The sequence below is a fragment of the Rhinoraja longicauda genome, chromosome 10, assembly GCF_053455715.1.
Source record: "Rhinoraja longicauda isolate Sanriku21f chromosome 10, sRhiLon1.1, whole genome shotgun sequence".
Lineage (NCBI taxonomy): Eukaryota > Metazoa > Chordata > Chondrichthyes > Rajiformes > Arhynchobatidae > Rhinoraja > Rhinoraja longicauda.
Genome location: NC_135962.1, coordinates 10884863 through 10902630, shown reverse-complemented (window position 1 = coordinate 10902630; position 17768 = coordinate 10884863). Strand labels below are relative to the sequence as shown.

The 17768-nt window shown below is 42.5% G+C and overlaps 1 protein-coding gene across 2 annotated transcripts in view; it reads left to right on the top strand.

Moving 5' to 3' along the window:
* LOC144597200 (tau-tubulin kinase 2-like) overlaps positions 1-17768 on the top strand; it is a 169315-nt gene that overhangs the window by 28147 nt on the left and 123400 nt on the right. For both annotated transcript variants that reach the window (XM_078406200.1, XM_078406199.1), the window contains exon 2: positions 4173-4326. In XM_078406200.1, coding sequence (XP_078262326.1) covers positions 4219-4326 — 108 coding nt within the window. In that variant the 5' untranslated portion in view covers positions 4173-4218. The remainder of the gene's footprint in view (positions 1-4172; positions 4327-17768) is intronic.

The window sequence follows — 17768 nt, the reverse complement described above, 5'->3', positions numbered from 1 at the left end:
CAGTCTTTCAACATACGACAGTCCTGCCATTCCGGGAATTAACCTAGTAAACCTACGCTGCCCGCCCTCAATAGCAAGAATATCCTTCCTCAAATTTGGAGACCAAAACTGCACACAGTACTCCAGGTGCGGTCTCACTAGGGCTCTTTACAACTGCAGAAGGACCTCTTTGCTCCTATACTCAACTCCTCTTGTTATGAAGGTCAACATTCCATTGGCTTTCTTCACTGCCTGCTGTACCTGCATGCTTCCTTTCAGTGACTGATGCGCTAGGACACCCAGATCTCGTTGTACATCCCCTTTTCCTAACTTGACACCATTCAGATAATAATCCGCCTTCCTATTCTTACCACCAAAGTGGATAACCTCACACTTATCCACATTAAACTGCATGTCACCTTCTTGACTTGTTTGTAGTTGCAAATGGAACACAGGAAGCAAATAAATACTGTTCAAGCTTTTCTCTTCAACCGGCACAAAATTTGTCTTCAAACATAGTTCATTGTGAGGAATGTTAATTCATCGTGCATTGGAAAGTCCATCCAGGCTATGACTCAATTCCATAAAGTATAGAAACAAATACAATATATTTGGCTAGGAGGTGGAAGTTGGAGATAAACCTTTGAGGAAAAGTTCATTCTTGTGATTTTCGTCTTTCATGTGAAATGAAATTAGAAGGATGAGAGGGGATCTAAGCGAAACGTATAAGATTATTAAGGGGTTGGACACGTTAGAGGCAGGAAACATGTTCCCAATGTTGGGAGAGTCCAGAACCAGGGGCCACAGTTTAAGAATAAGGGGGTAGGCCATTTAAAGCGGAGATGAGGAAAAACTTTTTCAGTCAGAAAGTTGTGAATCTGTCGAATTCTCTGCCTCAGAAGGCAGTGGAGGCCAATTCTCTGAATGCATTCAAGAGAGAGCTAGATAGAGCTCTTAAGGATAGCGGAGTCAGGGGGTATGGGGAGAAGGCAGGAACGGGGTACTGATTAGGAATGATCAGCCATGATCACATTGAATGGTGGTGCTGGCTCGAAGGGCCGAATGGCCTACTCCTGTACCTATTGTCTATTGAAAGGAAAAGAACAAAAAATCAACACTGTCCTTACTAGACTTGGTTGTATTTGAATTCTCAACTATACAATGGCATAATTTTGTTTTGGTACGTTTATTATTGTAATGTATACTGAGAAAGTGAGAAACTACTCTCTATGCTATATAGGCAAATCATACTATCCATGAGTACATTTGGTGGTGCGACAATGAAAATAGAGTGCCGGATGTAGGGTTGCAGCTGCAAAGAAAGAGCGGATAAAAATAAGTGCAAGGGCCACAATGATGTAGATTTGAAATTCACCCAATTGAGATGTCCAAGAGTTGAGAATTGAGATGTTTAAGAGCCTGATATCAGCAAGGAAGAACCCAAGGCAGCCACAAAACGCTGGAGTAGCTCAGCAGGTCAGGCAGCACATGTGAAGAAAACGAATAGATTACTTTTTGGGTCGAGACCCTTCTGAACTTGAATCTCGTGGTATGTGGTTTAAAACATTTGTATCTTATGCCTGACAGAAGAGGAAAGAAGAGAGAATAACCAGAATGTGAGTCGTTTATTAGTTTTAGTTTAGTTTAGTGATACAGTGTGGAAACAGGCCCTTCGGCCCACCAAGTTTGCGCTGACCAGCGATTTCCCTTTACACTAGCACTATCCTACACACTGGGGACAATTTACCATTTTTACCGAAGGCAATTAACCTACTAACCTGTATGTCTTTGGAATGTGGGAGGAAACTGGAGCACCCGGAGAAAACCCACAGACACTGGGAGAATGTACAAACTCTGTATGGACAACATCTGTAGTAAGGCAGCAACTCTACCGCTGCACCACCGTGCCATCCCGGTTCTTGATTTCTATATTAGCGGCTGTCTTGAGGCATCGTGAAGTATGGATGGAGTTGCGGGGACGGGTGAGGCTACTTTGCATATGGGTGGGGCACATTCACAGCTCTCGGCAATTCCTTCCCTTCTTGGACAGAGTGGTTGCCACACCAAGCTGTGACGAATCTCAATTGGATTTTTCTGTGGTGTACCTGTAGAAATTGTAAGAGAAATTGGAAACATGCCAAATTTCCTTCGCCTTCTGAAGAACAAAATGCATTAGTGTGCTTTCTTGGCTGTAACTATAATGTGGTTGTACTAGGACAGATTGCTGTTGATATTTGCACCGAGGATCTTAAAGCTTTCATCGACCATCTCCACTTCAGCACCATCGATGCAGACTGGGGCACATACTGTGCCCCGCTTCAAGTCGATGACCAGTGCCTTCATTTTGCTGACGTTGATGGAGATGTTGTTGTCTTGTCACCATGCTACAATGCTCTCAATCTCCTTCCTGTCTCATCATTGTTTCAGAACTGGCCCCCACCTTGGTGGTTTCATCTGAAACTTTATAGAGTTGGAACAGAATTTGGCGCCACATTCTGAAGTGTATAGACCCTATATACTATAGGGAGTATCGTAAGGAGCTGAGAACACAGCCTTGTGGGGGGACATATGTTGAGAATTATCGTGGAGGATTTTTTTTAATCGCCTGAACTTACTGATTATGGTGTACGGGTCAGGAAATCAAGGATCCAGTTGCAGACAGGGTACAGAGTCCTACGTCCAGGAGATTGGAGACCAGTTTGGTGGAATTATGGTGTTGAAGGCTGAGTCAACAAATGAGAGTCTAACCTAGATGTCCTTGTTATCTAGTTATTCCAGAGATGAGTGCAGGGCCAGGGAGAGGATGTCTGATGTGGACCTATTATGGTGGTAGGCAAATTGCAGTGCATGAAGGGGTCTGGGAGGCTGGAGTTGATGTACTCCATAAACAGCCTCTCGAAACCCTTCATGATGAATGATGTCAACACCATCAACAGTAGTCATTAAGGCGCGCTACCTTTTTTCTTTGACACTGGGGGTGCCAATGGTCTTAAAGCAGGTAGGAACCTCTGATTGAAGGAGGGGAGGTTAAAGATGTCTATGAATACACCTGCCTGCTGGTCTGGACAGGTTCTGGAGGCACAGCTGGGGACCTCCTCCTGGCCAGTTAGTTTCCATGGCTTCACTCAGGCAGGCTGATCAGACGTCTGCGACAATAACCATTAATTCAGGTACACCAACAGCATTCAGGGCAGGTTACATGATTCCACTGACATTCTGTTGGAATTGAGAATAGCGTGCCTTGAACAAGTCAGGGAGGAATATATTGTCGCCTGCAATTCTACCTAACTTCGCTTTGTAGTCTATTCATCATGTATGTCTTGCCACAATTAACGGGTGTCTGTGTGGTCATTCAGGGACTGTAGTTTGGTCTGGAATTGCCTCATGGCATCCCCGAAGGCTCTGCGATGGTCATACCTAGATTTCTTGTACTGTTTGGATCACTTGATTTTAATGCCTCAGAAGTGGTCTTCACTTGAGAGTGGATCCCACGGTTCCTGGTTGGGGAACACTTGGATTGACTTCTTTAGCACACAGACCACTACACACGTGTCTAAGTGCCTGAGGCAGCAGTCGTGTACTCGTTTAAGTTAGCTGCAGAATGTTTGAATATGGATTAGTCCATTGAGTCAATCAGTCACGCTGGAGTTCATCTGTGTAGGAAAGAACTGCAGATGCTGGTTTAAATCGAAGGTAGACACAAGAAGGGTCTCGACCCGAAATGTCACCCATTCCTTCTCTCCAGAGATGCTGCCTCTCCTGCTGAGTTACTCCAACATTTTGTGTCTACCCTGGAGTTCATCTGTTTCCTCAGGCCAGCACTGTACTGTTTTTTGTACCAGATCCTTTCATGAAAACATTTAGTCAGAGCAGTCTGATGAGCAGATATTCCAGAACGACTACAGTGAATGAAGCAACATTATCTTCGATTATTGTGTAGCGGTGGCCAAGGGTGTTTGGGCCAGGAGTTGTGTTGGTAATATTTTAGTAATTCGGAAATTAATTTTAACTATTTTGAACGGTGTGTAGTTGTTTCCTGGTGATTGAGTGCATTCCATTTTTGCCATGTACCTATCATGATGCAACCCCAATACATTGAATTTTGGATCTGGGAGTTTCCATTAGTAGTTGCATAAATGAAAATTAAAAAGTTCACCATCACGGCTAATTTTGATTTGTATTTGTACTCTTAGGTTAAATGGAACCTGCCTTTGGAACCCTGAAGATCCAGGCTGACTTATGCACTGCATAGCAGCTATTCCAAAAGGGACCACAGACATGAGCGGGGGAGGCGAGCAGCCTGACATATTGTCAGTTGGTTTCTTAGTAAAGGAACGGTGGAAAGTGGTGAGTACAACAACGTTTTGTTATTTTGCATACTTTGTTAAATGCTGGAAAGTGACAAAATATTTTTCAAAAATTGGAAAATCCTGGAAATACCTAAACCAAGCAGTATCTGAGTGACAAGAAGCAGAATTTTGCAGTGAAAAAAAAAGTTGGAAATAATTGAGATACAATGTGTAATGAAACGAAAAAAGAGAAAGAAAGGACAAAAGAGAAGATGACCTGATAGCATGGAAGGAAGGAGACAATAAACAATAGAAGACATTTATAAATAAGCTATAATTGTGTTCTATTGATTCCCATAATATATTAATGCATGGTCTCCAATTTTCTTTTGAATTTTAGTCCTTCATGTGAGTTTTCTTTATGCTCCTTTTATTGAATTTTTTTATTTTTGCTGTAAGTGTATCATGTGCAATCTATTAAGTTCAAAGCATTTTATCAAATTTGTAAGAAAGCATGCCATACTTAGAAATTTGGAGGTTTGGTATGTCTCCAAATACCACAGCAAACGTTTATAGATGTACTCTAGAAAGTATTGTTACTGGTTGCTTTGTGGCTTGGTGTTGCAGTGCCAACACAAGAAAGCAAGAGATTGCAGAGAGTGACGGACTTGGCCTGGTCCATCACGGGCACAGCCCTCCCCACCAATGAAAGTGTCTACACGAGGTGTGGCTTCAAGAACGTAGCATCTATCGTAAAGGATCTGTGCCATGTCCTCTTTTCACTGTTTACCATTGGGCAGGAGGTACAGAAGCCTGAAGTCTCACACCACCAAGTTAAGGAACAGCTATATTCCTACAACTAGCAAGTTCTTGAACCAACTGACATAATCCTAATCCTATCTCGACAAAAGAACAAGGTCCACATCTGGCACTACTAAAGACCATTTTTTCCAATTATGTTTTTTTCACAAGTCTTGTTTTTTGCATTGTATTCCTTTTAGAATTTTGTGTAATTTATACTTGATTTATGTTTATCTGCCTGTTTGTCTGCCTGAGATGCCACTGCAAACAAGATTTTTCAGTGTGCCTGTATCTTGCCATAATAAATTTGTACTTGAGTTTGTTGACACCCTGAAGATAAGATGTTATCTCAACTCTCTTCGAGGCATAATAACATTTATAAACAAGGCATACGTTGATATTTGTGGTGAAATTAGAAAAATAAATTATAGTAAGACATCCCAGAGTTTGAGATATGATGGCTTCTATCTATTAATGTATTCTGGAAAAGGTCTTCAGGTAGCTGTGTGGAAAAGATTGATAGTTGACTTGGTACTTTAGTGCATAGATTTCTCATTTGTTTTTTATATTTTTCAGCAGCTAGCAAAAACAAACCTTTCACATTTGGTTTTGATGATTTGCTGTGTCACAGGAAATTTCTGCAGGAATTTCTTCATAGTGTGTGTTATTGTTTTGGATATTTCTTGTGTTTTGACATTTCCCATTTTTTGGTCATGGTCTAGGCTTCCACCAATGCTATGATGAACACCACTGGTCAGTCTAATTCTTACTATCTTGAAGCTTTAACCCTCCTCATCATTCATTCCTTTTGCCTTGGTTGGTATTTTTGCTCGATATTCTTGCTTAATGATCGAACTTAAATTGAGAACAGCCATCTACCTTGAGATTTAAAAATCCAAGTGCATGTCACTTGTGCCTAGTATTGAAACTGAAGGGCCGTGTATAAGATAGCATATGGATGTTCGAGCTTTTCTACTTTCCCCTTAGCTGGCCGTGAGGCCAGAGTCAAATCAAAAGTACAGGCTTGGTCTTGGACCTCTAGTTCAACTAATCCGTTGTGCCCATCATTGCCTGATTACCAGGTTCAGAGGACCCAAGACATATACCAAAAACTGGTGCCACTAACTGAAGTGTATAGCAAAAACTGGAATTATGGATACAGTGTTCTTGATTGTGTGGAGCACCTGATCATAAGTTACAATGTGCACTTGGTGTTACAGGTATTGCCTTTACTAGCCTATGGTGCTGCTCAAGTTATCCATGCTATTTTTTAGATTATTTGAAGATTGCGAATTGATTGTGTACTCAGAAATATGAAGCATGTATCTCCAGAAACAGGGGCTGTCATTGTAATGGCTAATTTAGTGTGTGGCTGTATTGAATGGATGCAAGGTGCACATAGATGACCCGCTGGGCTTCAGTTTGTCCACAGTATTGAACATCACAACGTAGAGAATGGAATAATACAGCACAGGAACAGGCCCTTTGGTCCACATTTTTTGTACCAAACATAATGACTAGTTAAACTAATTTCCTCTTCCAGCACGGGATTCACATCCCTCCATTCCCTACACGCCTTTGTGAAAGCCTCTTAAAGGTAACTATTGCCACAGGATGTCCCTACCGGCTGAACATTTTATCCAGACAAATATGTTTGATAGTGTGATAGTTAGACAGTGAGTCATGTGGAATGACTTTCAAACCCTAAAGGAAAAAACTCTGCTGGATTTGGTTGGATAATCTTCCTAAGTAGTTTAAAGTCAGGCTGGTGGTGGGGAGGGGCCACGCTGTCAGATATTATGTACAGTTGGTGTGTCATTGCTACTGCACACTGCCCAAGAGAAGGCTGTGCTGGGAATGACACTGTTCTTTCATCCACCAGTAAAATGCTTACGTACAAACCAGGCCTGGAAGGAGAGGCCGTAGAGGTTGAGGAACACCGTGAACAGCAGCTTAAAATATAATCTGCTGAATGGATTGTACCCAGGAACTGAAGCAAATGTCAAATGTTGCTGGAAGATGGTCAGCTTGTTGAAAGATGTTCCCTGGTCTGTTCTGAACTCACTGACCTTCCAGTGCAAAGAGTTGTTCACAGACTGGCGCAAGCTGTGTATAGAGGAATGCATTGAAGCTTGGTGGAAAAGCCACAGTTTAGAAGAAAAAAATCCTGCAAATGCAGGGGCTGGGACCTATGTGAAAACAGCTTTGGACTATTTGTTTAAGGAATTTACATAAATGAATATTGATATAATGTAAATGAAATGACATTTCATATATCCTTCAATAAATATAATTTTATAATTAATTTAACATGTACATTTGAGGTATTTTAGTAATCATTTACTTTCCCCTTCCAATGACATCACAAGATACATTTTAGCAGTTAATCCTGTTATTCAAATGTGGAATGCACAAAGAAATTGCATTCAATCAGTGATCAGTCCAATGGATTGGATTTATGTCATTTCTGAGGATGAGATGCTCTTTGGAATGATCAATAATCTACATCTCTAACTGTTTATTTAAATGTATCCATCTTATTCATTTAGCGGTAAGCCCCAAAGTCGCAAATGCCAGGTATGTAAGCACTTGATCATTTGTGATTTCAGTTGCTCAGTATTTAGTATTCAGTATTTAGTAATGTATCAAGAGGAATAACATATGTGATGTCTGTTAGTATTGTTCTTTGCAGGCAGATTCGAAAAGATACTTTAGTGTATATAGAAATATAAAAGCTTTTTGAATGAATGGGATTAAAATGCAAATTTTCTGACACCAGAAATTGGTATTAAAATTATTTACTATTATACCGCAAGCTTCTCCCAGAAAGCTTTGAATGTAAACTTGATTTTCTATCAATACTGGCTGCCAAAGCTAGAGAGCTGGAAATGTATTATTTGTATGTCAACTATGATTTGTGCTGCCCAAGCATTATTTGCAGTTAATCATCTGTGCTTAACTGGCGGTCTTTTATTGCTAGACATTAATTAGTTTAAGTATAGCTCGCTCAGGACATCTAGAGGCTTTGGTATATATTATCAATTAGAGATCACAACGGGATGCTGTCCTTTGTGTATTGCTGGGAGAACGTTAGTGTTATTTGCCCATTGAGCCTGATTTTGTGCTTCTGCTCATCATTTTCTGGCTTCCCTCACTAATGTACCCCTCATTTTTTACACACAAAACCTAAAAAAATGCTTCAATGAGAGAAACATGGTGGATTTAATGTTCATTTAAAAAGTGTTAAATATTTGTGGGTAATTTTCACAACCTCGTGCTTTCTTTACCAATTAAATTGAAATGGATAACGAGCGATTGATTCTGGAATTGTGCTGTTTGGATTGGAAAATTGCACGTTTAATTTAAAAAAACCTGAGCAAATTAAATTAAAAGCAAAAAAATTATATAAATGTTCACTTGAATCAGACTGCAACAGTAGAAAGTGAAATAGAATAAATGTTGACATACTGCCTTGTATATCATGGTGACTACTCAAGATGAGTCTTCTCTAATAATGGAGACCTAATGTAAATAATTGATTTATGGAAATATGTTCAGATTGCAGATGTGGCCCCAATTTGTCTTGTTGCATTCTTCCTCACTGACATCTGTGTCTTTGAGATATCCTATCCTATTCTATTAAAGCTCAACATTACCTCCACTTTACCATTAGTTATCTTGTAGCATTCAGTTTAACTATTTTTAGATGGTAATTTCTCCCTCTTTTTGGAACGGCAGTGGTGAGTAAAAATTATTTCTTCCCTTTCCCAAACACACCCACAAATATACAAGATGAGAGTTTTAGTAATATACCATTCCTCGTAGAGGGCAATGTCCTTAATTCTTTTTTTGCCTTCCAAATTAACCTTTTGATCTTTCCTCTCTATTTCCTGCTCCTGAAAGCTTTTTTTATGTTTTCCAGCACAATACAGTTCTGATAACTGTATCGCTATCTGTTAACTGTTAAGTTAACTGTTTCTGCTCAGATGCTACCAAACATTTTCAGTGTTTTTATTTTTAACTAGACGGGCGTGGACCCGTTGGGTCGAAATCTCTCCTGCGGGCACTCCTGCGGGCACTCCTGCGGGCGCGGCAAGCCCCGTTGGGTGCAAATCTCGCTTGCGTGCCCGGCAACCCTCCCCCAACTGATCCAAAACTCTCCAGCACCAGGAGAGCTCCCCCCCCTCCCATTGCCCACCACTCTCATCACTCTTGCGTGTCCTGCCCTCCGAGCGGCAAACCTCCCCCAACTGCGCACGCGCGGATGCGGCGGCCATCTTAAAGTTTAAAAAGTGATTTTTAAATCTCTCTTGCTGGCCGGCGAGTGCACCCCGGGGCCGCGGGTGGGCTGGGGGGGGCAGGGAAGGGGAGAGGGAGCCACTCACTTTGGCCCCGTGCGGCCGGCGCTGCGGGCAGAGCGAGCCGTGGACCCGAAACCTCTCCTGCAGCTTGGAGGCGACGGCCATCTTGTTTGACCCTCTGCCGCCGATCAGCACCATGGGAGGAAGGTAAGGCGAGGGGCACGCCGGGACTTATTGTTAAATTATTGAGACCGCAGGTGGAATGGTGAGTAGGGTGGGCCTAAAATTGTTGCGCTATCCTGTACCGTTTTGGCTGTATTTCGAAAACAAATACAAGCACAAATAAACAAACACACCCACAAATATACAAGATGAGAGTTTTAGTAATATACCATTCCTCGTAGAGGGGAGCAGGGGAGGGGAGAGGGTGTTCAGATCCATATTTGCCACTCCCTCCTGCCCTACCCCCACTGTAACTCTCCCCCACTTCCTCTTTCCCCACGACCCCCCTTTTCCCCACTCTCCTCCCCCCACCCTCCCATTCTCTCCGCCCCACCCCCCCTTTCCCCACCACCCCCCTTTTCCCCCACCCTTGCTGTCCCCCTCCCCAGTTCCAGTCTCCCTCCCACCCCCACTCTCTCCACCCACCCTCCCCCTCCCCCCACTCTTACTCTCCCCACCCCCCACTTTCCGCACCAGCCCCCACCCCCCATCCCTCTCCTCCCCCACCCCCCGCCTGCCCCACTCTCTCCTCCCCCCACCCTCACCCTCCTCCTACCCCCATCCTCCCCTTCACCCATTCGCCCCCCACGCCCACTCCCCTCCGTGGAGCCGTTGGCGGCGAAAGGCACTTACCGAGCGTGCAGGGAGGAGGAGGGAGCGCCGGACTGCTGGAGATGGGCAGCGCGGCGGCGGCTGTGGCCTAGCCGAGCTGGGATTACTCGCGGCGTTTGTGGGGGAGAGGGGAGAGAGGAGAGAAGCGAGAGGAGAGAGAAGCCCCTGATTGCGGGCGGGCGGCTCCGCTAACGGCGTCCATCTTGTTTGTGCAAGTGAAGAGAGAGTCCGTGCGTGCCCTATGGTGACGTCACACGCACAGTAGCCCTTGGAAAAATGTGTTTAGAAATGAGAATTTTGAACTTTAAAATGGCTCTAACTTAAAAAATATAAGACCAATAGATGTGCAATATTTAGGTTTTGAAGCATGGCGACTTGTACACATCATTTTAACGCAAATTATTGGGAGAGTGCTCAATCTGAAATAAGATTTGGGAGTTTAATTGATTTAAAAACATGAATAAATGCTTCTGAAGGGCTAATTTTGAAAAGATGAACATTAATCGTGCAGGATTTACATTTTGCTTTTAGAATGTCGTGTGTAGCTTTCAAAATGCACATAGACTACAGGCCAATCATTTTTGGTAATTGATAGAAGCAGAATCTATAGATGTCTTGTGGATAAAAATTTAGAAATGGGAGTATTTAAGGAATTAAAGTTAAGAAATTAAAGGAATTACTAAGGAAATAGTAATAATGTATGTGTTTCTTGTGGAGCCCAGGTTTGATGCCCTTTCTGTAGCCTTTCTGTGGCATTAATGCTTCCTGTGCTTTTCTCAAATGCTTTAAACTTTTTGAATGTTTTTCCATGTCCGTCCGATCTTCTTTATTTCATTATTGTGAAAGAAGTTTTGATTTGGTTACTACTTTACAGATGCAACATGATTGAAATATCTTGAAATAGATCCAAGTGTAGGTGCCAAAAAATTCCTCAAGCAGAAGCATAAAATAATTGAACATTGTTCAACAAATAATAAATTGCAAAGCCGATGGGCCTAATTTTGCTGAGGAAAGACACAAAATGCTGGGTCAGGCAGCATTCCTGCAACCAAAAAGTTGGTTGGTTTCAGATTATTGTAACATTCTTTTCCTTTCATCGTTAACACTGTAGCAGGGCAAGTTGTTTGACTTAAATCCTCCATTCTCGAATTTTAATATCACGTGTAAGCCGAATGTACTGCTGAAGAATGTGGTTTCTTGAATACAGATATAACTCAAATTCTGCCCTGAGATGCTGTAATATTCAATTGAATTGTCTACCATAACTTGCAACTTATTTGAAAATGAATGAATATGTATATAAACATAGCACAAAAAGTAAGGAAATTTGTGTTTGGTAGATTATTTCTTTGTTGTAACAATGCTTCTTGGCAATAAATCTTATACCGTTGGAAAGCCTGTTTATTTCCCTTTTAAATGGTGCCACATTTGTAAGGAACATGCATTTGTGGGATGAGCAGCAGAGCTGAGTATATGGGTTGCGCCCATGAAAAATTTGCCAAATCTTCTCTGCCAATGCCAAACAGCTTATTCTGCTGTTGCTATTGACTCTTGTTTTGAGCTTCTGGTACCCCTAGGTGCTGACAATCAGGTGCCTGATTGGCACCTGATTGGCAGCATCTGTGAGCATGGGCCCTGCTACAGTGGTCAGTAGGTGTCTGCTCCAAGAATCGGCATGCCACGTTTGACTGATCTGGATAGGGCAACTTCAAGCTGGTGTTCCGCAAAACCAAGTTGCGGCATTATTTGGAGTGAGCCCGAGTACCATCTCCAAAGTGAAGGCCAAGTTCCATATAACGGTGGATGTCAGAAACAGGCCGCGAAGTTAGCGTCCCAAGAAGACGACACCCGAAGAAGACCGTTTCCTCACCCTGTCAGCACTTAGGAACCATAGGCTGTCTTCTACAGATTTGCAGTCAAGGTTTGCAGGACGATATGGCCGACGGCTCTCTGCCCAGACAATTCGGAACAGACTGCACGCAGCCGATCTCCGGTCTCATAGGGCTGCCAGGAGGCCTGCCATGACTGCCCTTTACCGTCAGGCCCGTTTGCGCTGGTGTCGGCAACACGTGCACTGGAACCTGAACATGTGGAGGAACGTTATGTTCAGCGATGAGTCCAGATTCTGCCTGCGGCAGTTGGATCATAGGGTCAAAGTGTGGAGAAGACGCGGAGAACGCTATGCTGATTGCTGCACCGATAGAGTAACATCTTTTGGTGGAGGCAGTGTGATGGTGTGGGACGGCATCTCCCTCACTGGAAAAACGAGGCTTGTCATCATTGGAGGCAATCTCAATGCAGAGAGATATCGAGATGAGATTCTGCAACCAGTGGCAATCCCATATCTCCACAGTTTGGGACCGAACTCTATCCTCCAAGATGACAATGCTCGCCCCCACAGAGCAGGGTTTCTCAGAGACTACCTCCAGAATTTGGGAGTGGAGAGGATGGAATGGTCTGCCAGCAGTCCTGACCTCAACCCCATTGAACACTTGTGGGATCAGCTTGGGCGTGCTGTTCGTGCCAGAGTGACCAACACAACCACGTTGGCTGACTTGCGACAAATGCTGGTTGAAGAATGGGATGCCATCCCACAACAGTGTGTGACCAGGCTGGTGACCAGCATGAGGAGGAGGTGCCAGGCTGTTGTGGCTGTGTATGGTTCTTCCACACGCTACTGAGGCTTCTGTTTATTAAATGAATAAATTGTTAAATTACCAATATGTCTTGTTTCTTCAGACTTCAATCATCCAATCCACCAAACAACACCGAACCGAACAAGTCAATGGCAGAATAAGCTGTTTGGCATTGGCAGAGAAGATTTGGCAGATTTTTCATGGGCGCAACCCACATACTCAGCTCTGCTGTTCATCCCACAAATGCATGTTCCTTACAAATGTGGCACCATTTAAAAGGGAAATAAACAGGCTTTCCAACGTTATAAGATTTATTGCCAAGAAGCATTGTTACAACAAAGAAATAATCTACCAAACACAAATTTCCTTACTTTTTGTGCTATGTTTATAAGCTACAGTTTTGGCTTTCAGTCCCTGATTTATTATTTCAGCATCTCTTCCCCCCCCCCCTCCGACATGATTTAGATACTAAGTGCTAAAAGCCTGTACTCTCCTTTCTCTTAGAAAGCACTCCTAATTATGTTGGTGCGAATGACTGATTGGAGTGAGCCAAATAATTTAGATGATGTAAACAACAGCTGCTTGGTACTCAGAAAATTAAATCACAAGGAAAACTGCATTTAAAACTGACAGCTAAAAGAAAATGGTTCATTATATTAATTAATTCAACAAAAGACCTGGGGCTTTGTCAATAGGTTGTCTTAAAATTTTAGATATTTCTCTTGGTGCCATCTTGATCTCCTAGAAACAAAATGTAGATGAGACTATAATTTATGCTGGGTTTCAAAAGCAGGTTTACAAGCGAGATGATTTTGGGCACTCAATATTGTAGAAAGTTCGGATTAGTTCATTATCATATTCACCAAGGTGACATTCCATGTTTGCATGAATCTCTGAGTAAACAGTTTGCATATAATAATAATAAATATATCTGTAAATACAGTGACAAGCAGATTTTTGCAAGATGGTAATGCAACCCGAAGTTGTGCAAAATAGCTATGAAATATAATAACAGGATAACCATATGAGATAGAGTTGAGAGTAGGAGTACATGAGGAAGGCCATGTGAAAGGGTAATAGTTTTTGGAATCTGATAGGAGCGGAGAAGAAGCTGTTCTGCCAAGCTCAGACTGAAGAGCAGAAGAAGTTGTTCTTCAGTCTGAGCTTTCAAGTTCCTGTATCTTTTCCCACATTATAGAAGAGAGAAAAGTGATGGTGAGGGTGGCAGGCATTCTTGACGATACTTCCAGCTTTCTTGATGCAACACCCTGTGAAGATAGACTGGATGGAAAAAAGTGGTAGACTGGGCTGCATACAACACTTCAGGTTCAGGTGGTCAAGTGGAGCAACTGCTATCCTGGGCTGCGTTGTATCCTGTTGAAACTGTTTCAATAGTGAATTTATAGAAACTAAATATGCTGCTGCGCTTTCTTGATCACCGCATCAGTATGAAGGGACCATCTATCTAAAATTTTAAGACAACCTGTTGGCAAATTAGATGCCTAGAAATTTGAAACAGTGTACCATCTCTACAGCAGCTCCGCTGATGAGGGTGGGATTGTATTCACCCTCCTCTCTTTCTTAGATCTCTAAAGCAACTTCTCGTTGCATCATTGTTCTAACACCATGTCACAACCTCCTCTATCTCTTTGCTGTACACTGTTTCTCTGGTGACCCAGAGCTGAAGTTAATGCAAGGAAGATGGTATTTTCTGTAACCCTGTTTTTCCTGTACAGATATGACTGCACCTTGCAAAAGTGTCTTCACAGTGAGGCAAAGGATTTTGTGAACGGAAAATGTCGGTGTTCGGTTGTCAGCATTAGATAATGGCCTGATTATTAAAACGCGTTACTCATTCTAGTTAAGAATCTTGATACTCTGGCTGTTCTGGCAAATACAATTTGAAATGAATTCTGGAATTGGGAGAAAGGGAAAGAAGAGAACTGAGTGCACATCCAAATGTGGCACAGGGAAGAGAGGGGGAAAATAGGGGCAGGGTTTTAGGTTAGTTACCAAAAATTTGAAAATTCAGTGTTGAAACCCCATTGGGTTTAGTTTAGTTTATTATTATAACATGTACTGAAGTATGGTGAAACCTTTTGTTGCGTGCTATCCAGTCAGTAGAACACTACATGATTACTATCAAGCCGTCCACAGTGTACAGATACTGGATAAAGGGTATAACATTTAGTGCAAGATAAAGTCCGATTAAAGGTAGTTTGAATGTCTCCAATGAGGTAGGTGGGAGCTCAGCCTTTCAAGGAAGTAGAGGCATTGATGTTCTTTCTTGGCCATTGCTTTGATGTGCTGATCCAGGACAAATTGCTGGTGATATTTGTAAACTAACAACGTAGAATATGAGGTGCTGATCCTCCAAATTGCTTGTGGCCTTGCTCTGGTAATGAAGCAGACCCAGGAAGAGACGTTGGTGTGGAAAGGTGGCTCTGAATAGATGGGTACTCAATGATTGAATGACATGTCATGGGGGTCATACCTCACATTTAAGAATGTGGGCAGTGGTAAGGCTAGCATTTATGACCCTTCCCCAGTTGCTCATGAGAAGGTAGCGGATTGCCACTTCCTTGAACCACTCCACTGCTGCTGAAAGTACTCCTAAATGCTGTTGTGAAGCAAGTTCCAGGGTTCCTACCTGCTGCTAGTGAAGGAATGTAGCGACTTGCGAATGATTCTGCAGGTGTGTTATTATTGACTTGCTACTAATCTAGACGAGTAACTGCATGTCATCTTGTAAATTCTATATACTGCTGAGGCAATGCAGCGGAAGGGAATGAACATTTAGGATTGAGCGTGGGTGCCAGTCAAGCTGGCATTTGTTTGCCTGAGATGGGGTTGAGCTGTTTGGTTGTTGGAGCTGCACTCATTCTGGCATTAGTATGGTGCTCCAAGTACAAGAGGGAGATATTCTGGGTTGAGTTGTGCATGAGCAACAATCTTTCTTTCAACGTTAGCAAGACCAAGGACCTGATTGTTGCCTTCAGGAAGGGAAACCTGAAGGTTCACGCACCAGGCCTCATCTGTGATGGAGAGAGACCACAGTTTCAAGTTCCTGGACGTGCACATCTTTGATCTGTCCTGGGCCCTGGTATTGTTGCAATTGCAAAGAAAGCTCACCATCGCACCGACCTCCTCAGAAGTTTAAGCGTGATCACGAATACTCAATTTAATTTCTACAGGTGTACGGTGGGATGCATACTGACTGGCCACATCACAGCATAGTTTGCTAATTCAAATTCCTAAGAATGAAAGAGGTTGCAGAAAGTGGTGGACATTGCGTGGTCCATCACAGTTACTGTCTTCCCCACCATTGAAAGGATCTACAGGAAATGCTGCTTCAAGAGGGCAGCTAATAAAGACCCACTGCACCCAGGACACGCTCTCATTTTGCTGCTGCCATCTGAACAAAGGTACAGGAGGAGCCAGAGAACCATTCCCGCCAGGTCAAGGAAAAGTTTCTTTCTAGCAGCCATCAGGTTCTTGAACCACCCTGCACAATCCTACCTCAGCACCAAACTACTATGAATGCTGTACAAGGTTGCATAATTTGCTGCTATTTGCACTGTTACAGTCTGGTTTACCTGGTAAAATTTTGAATTTATTGTATATTCATTTATAACATTGCTGCAAATGTGGTGCAGCAGTATAGTTGCTGCCTTGCAGCACTAAATTCGACTACGGGTGCTGCCCGTACAGACTTTGTGTGATTTCCCTGGGACTGCAAAACTGGGATAACAGAACTGGTGTTCGGATGATCGTTGGTCGGCCTAGATTCATTGGGCCGAAGGGCCAGTTTCCATGCTGTATCTCTAAAACTAAAACTAACTCGTGTATAATGTTGCAGCAAGTAAGAATTTAATTGTTCTGCTTTCAATGAATATGACTATTAAACACCTGATCCTTGACGAGATGATAGAAAGGCTTTAAGTTGTCATTAATTCCCAAATACTCAACAACTGACCTGCTCTTATAGCCACACTATCTGTCTAACCGGTCCACTGAGTTGCTGGGTGGTAATGGTGTGTGGGAAGTAGTTAGCCTGCAATGTTAAATGCTTTTGAAAATCCCAGTTAGATTGTCAATTGTTGGTGATAGTCACCATGTGATTCAAATGACATTTGCTGTTTGTCGGCCCATGTCTTAATCTTGTATTGTGTGTGCTGATAAGGATTTATTGATTTGTTGAGTTGTGAATGGAATTGATCATTATAGAATCATCTGTGAACATGCCTGTTTCTGATGTTAAGATGAAGGATAGTCATGATCAAAACAATTGAAATTGATGAACTTATTGATTGCTGTCAATCATTTGGACCTATCATGCAGCTCTTGTTCATTGTTGCTTTACCTAATATCTTCCGTGAAGTTTTGTATTATGATGTATTTTGTATTATGATCTTTGCGAGATATATTAGCAGCTTTTCTCCTCTGACATGAACATACCAACATTAATTGATTTCAGGTAACGTGACCTGAATCAGTAAACATGATACCTTGGATTGATGCTTTACCTGGTGTCTAAATAAGTCTACAGTAAGGACTAATGTGGCGTTACGCTTGAGAGCCTTGGCTGATTTTACTGTTTAACTTGATGTTTAACCTTCTTGCACATGGACCCAAGAAGATACTTTGGGTTCAATGACAAGAACAAAAGATGTTGCAGCTTACATTACTCTTCAACTGAAACAGTAGAGATTTTATATATTCAAGATGTTGATGTCACTGGCGAAGCCAGCATTCATTGTTCATTCCTATTTGAGTTTTCAGAAGGCAAAAGTGATGTGCTCGAATGTACCATTGCAGTCCACAATTCTGATCAAGTATCAAGAATTTAGGCCACTTGAGAACTAATTGTGACACATTTCTCTGGCAAGACGCTGCATGCCTTGAAGAACTGACGTAGGAGTGTCCCA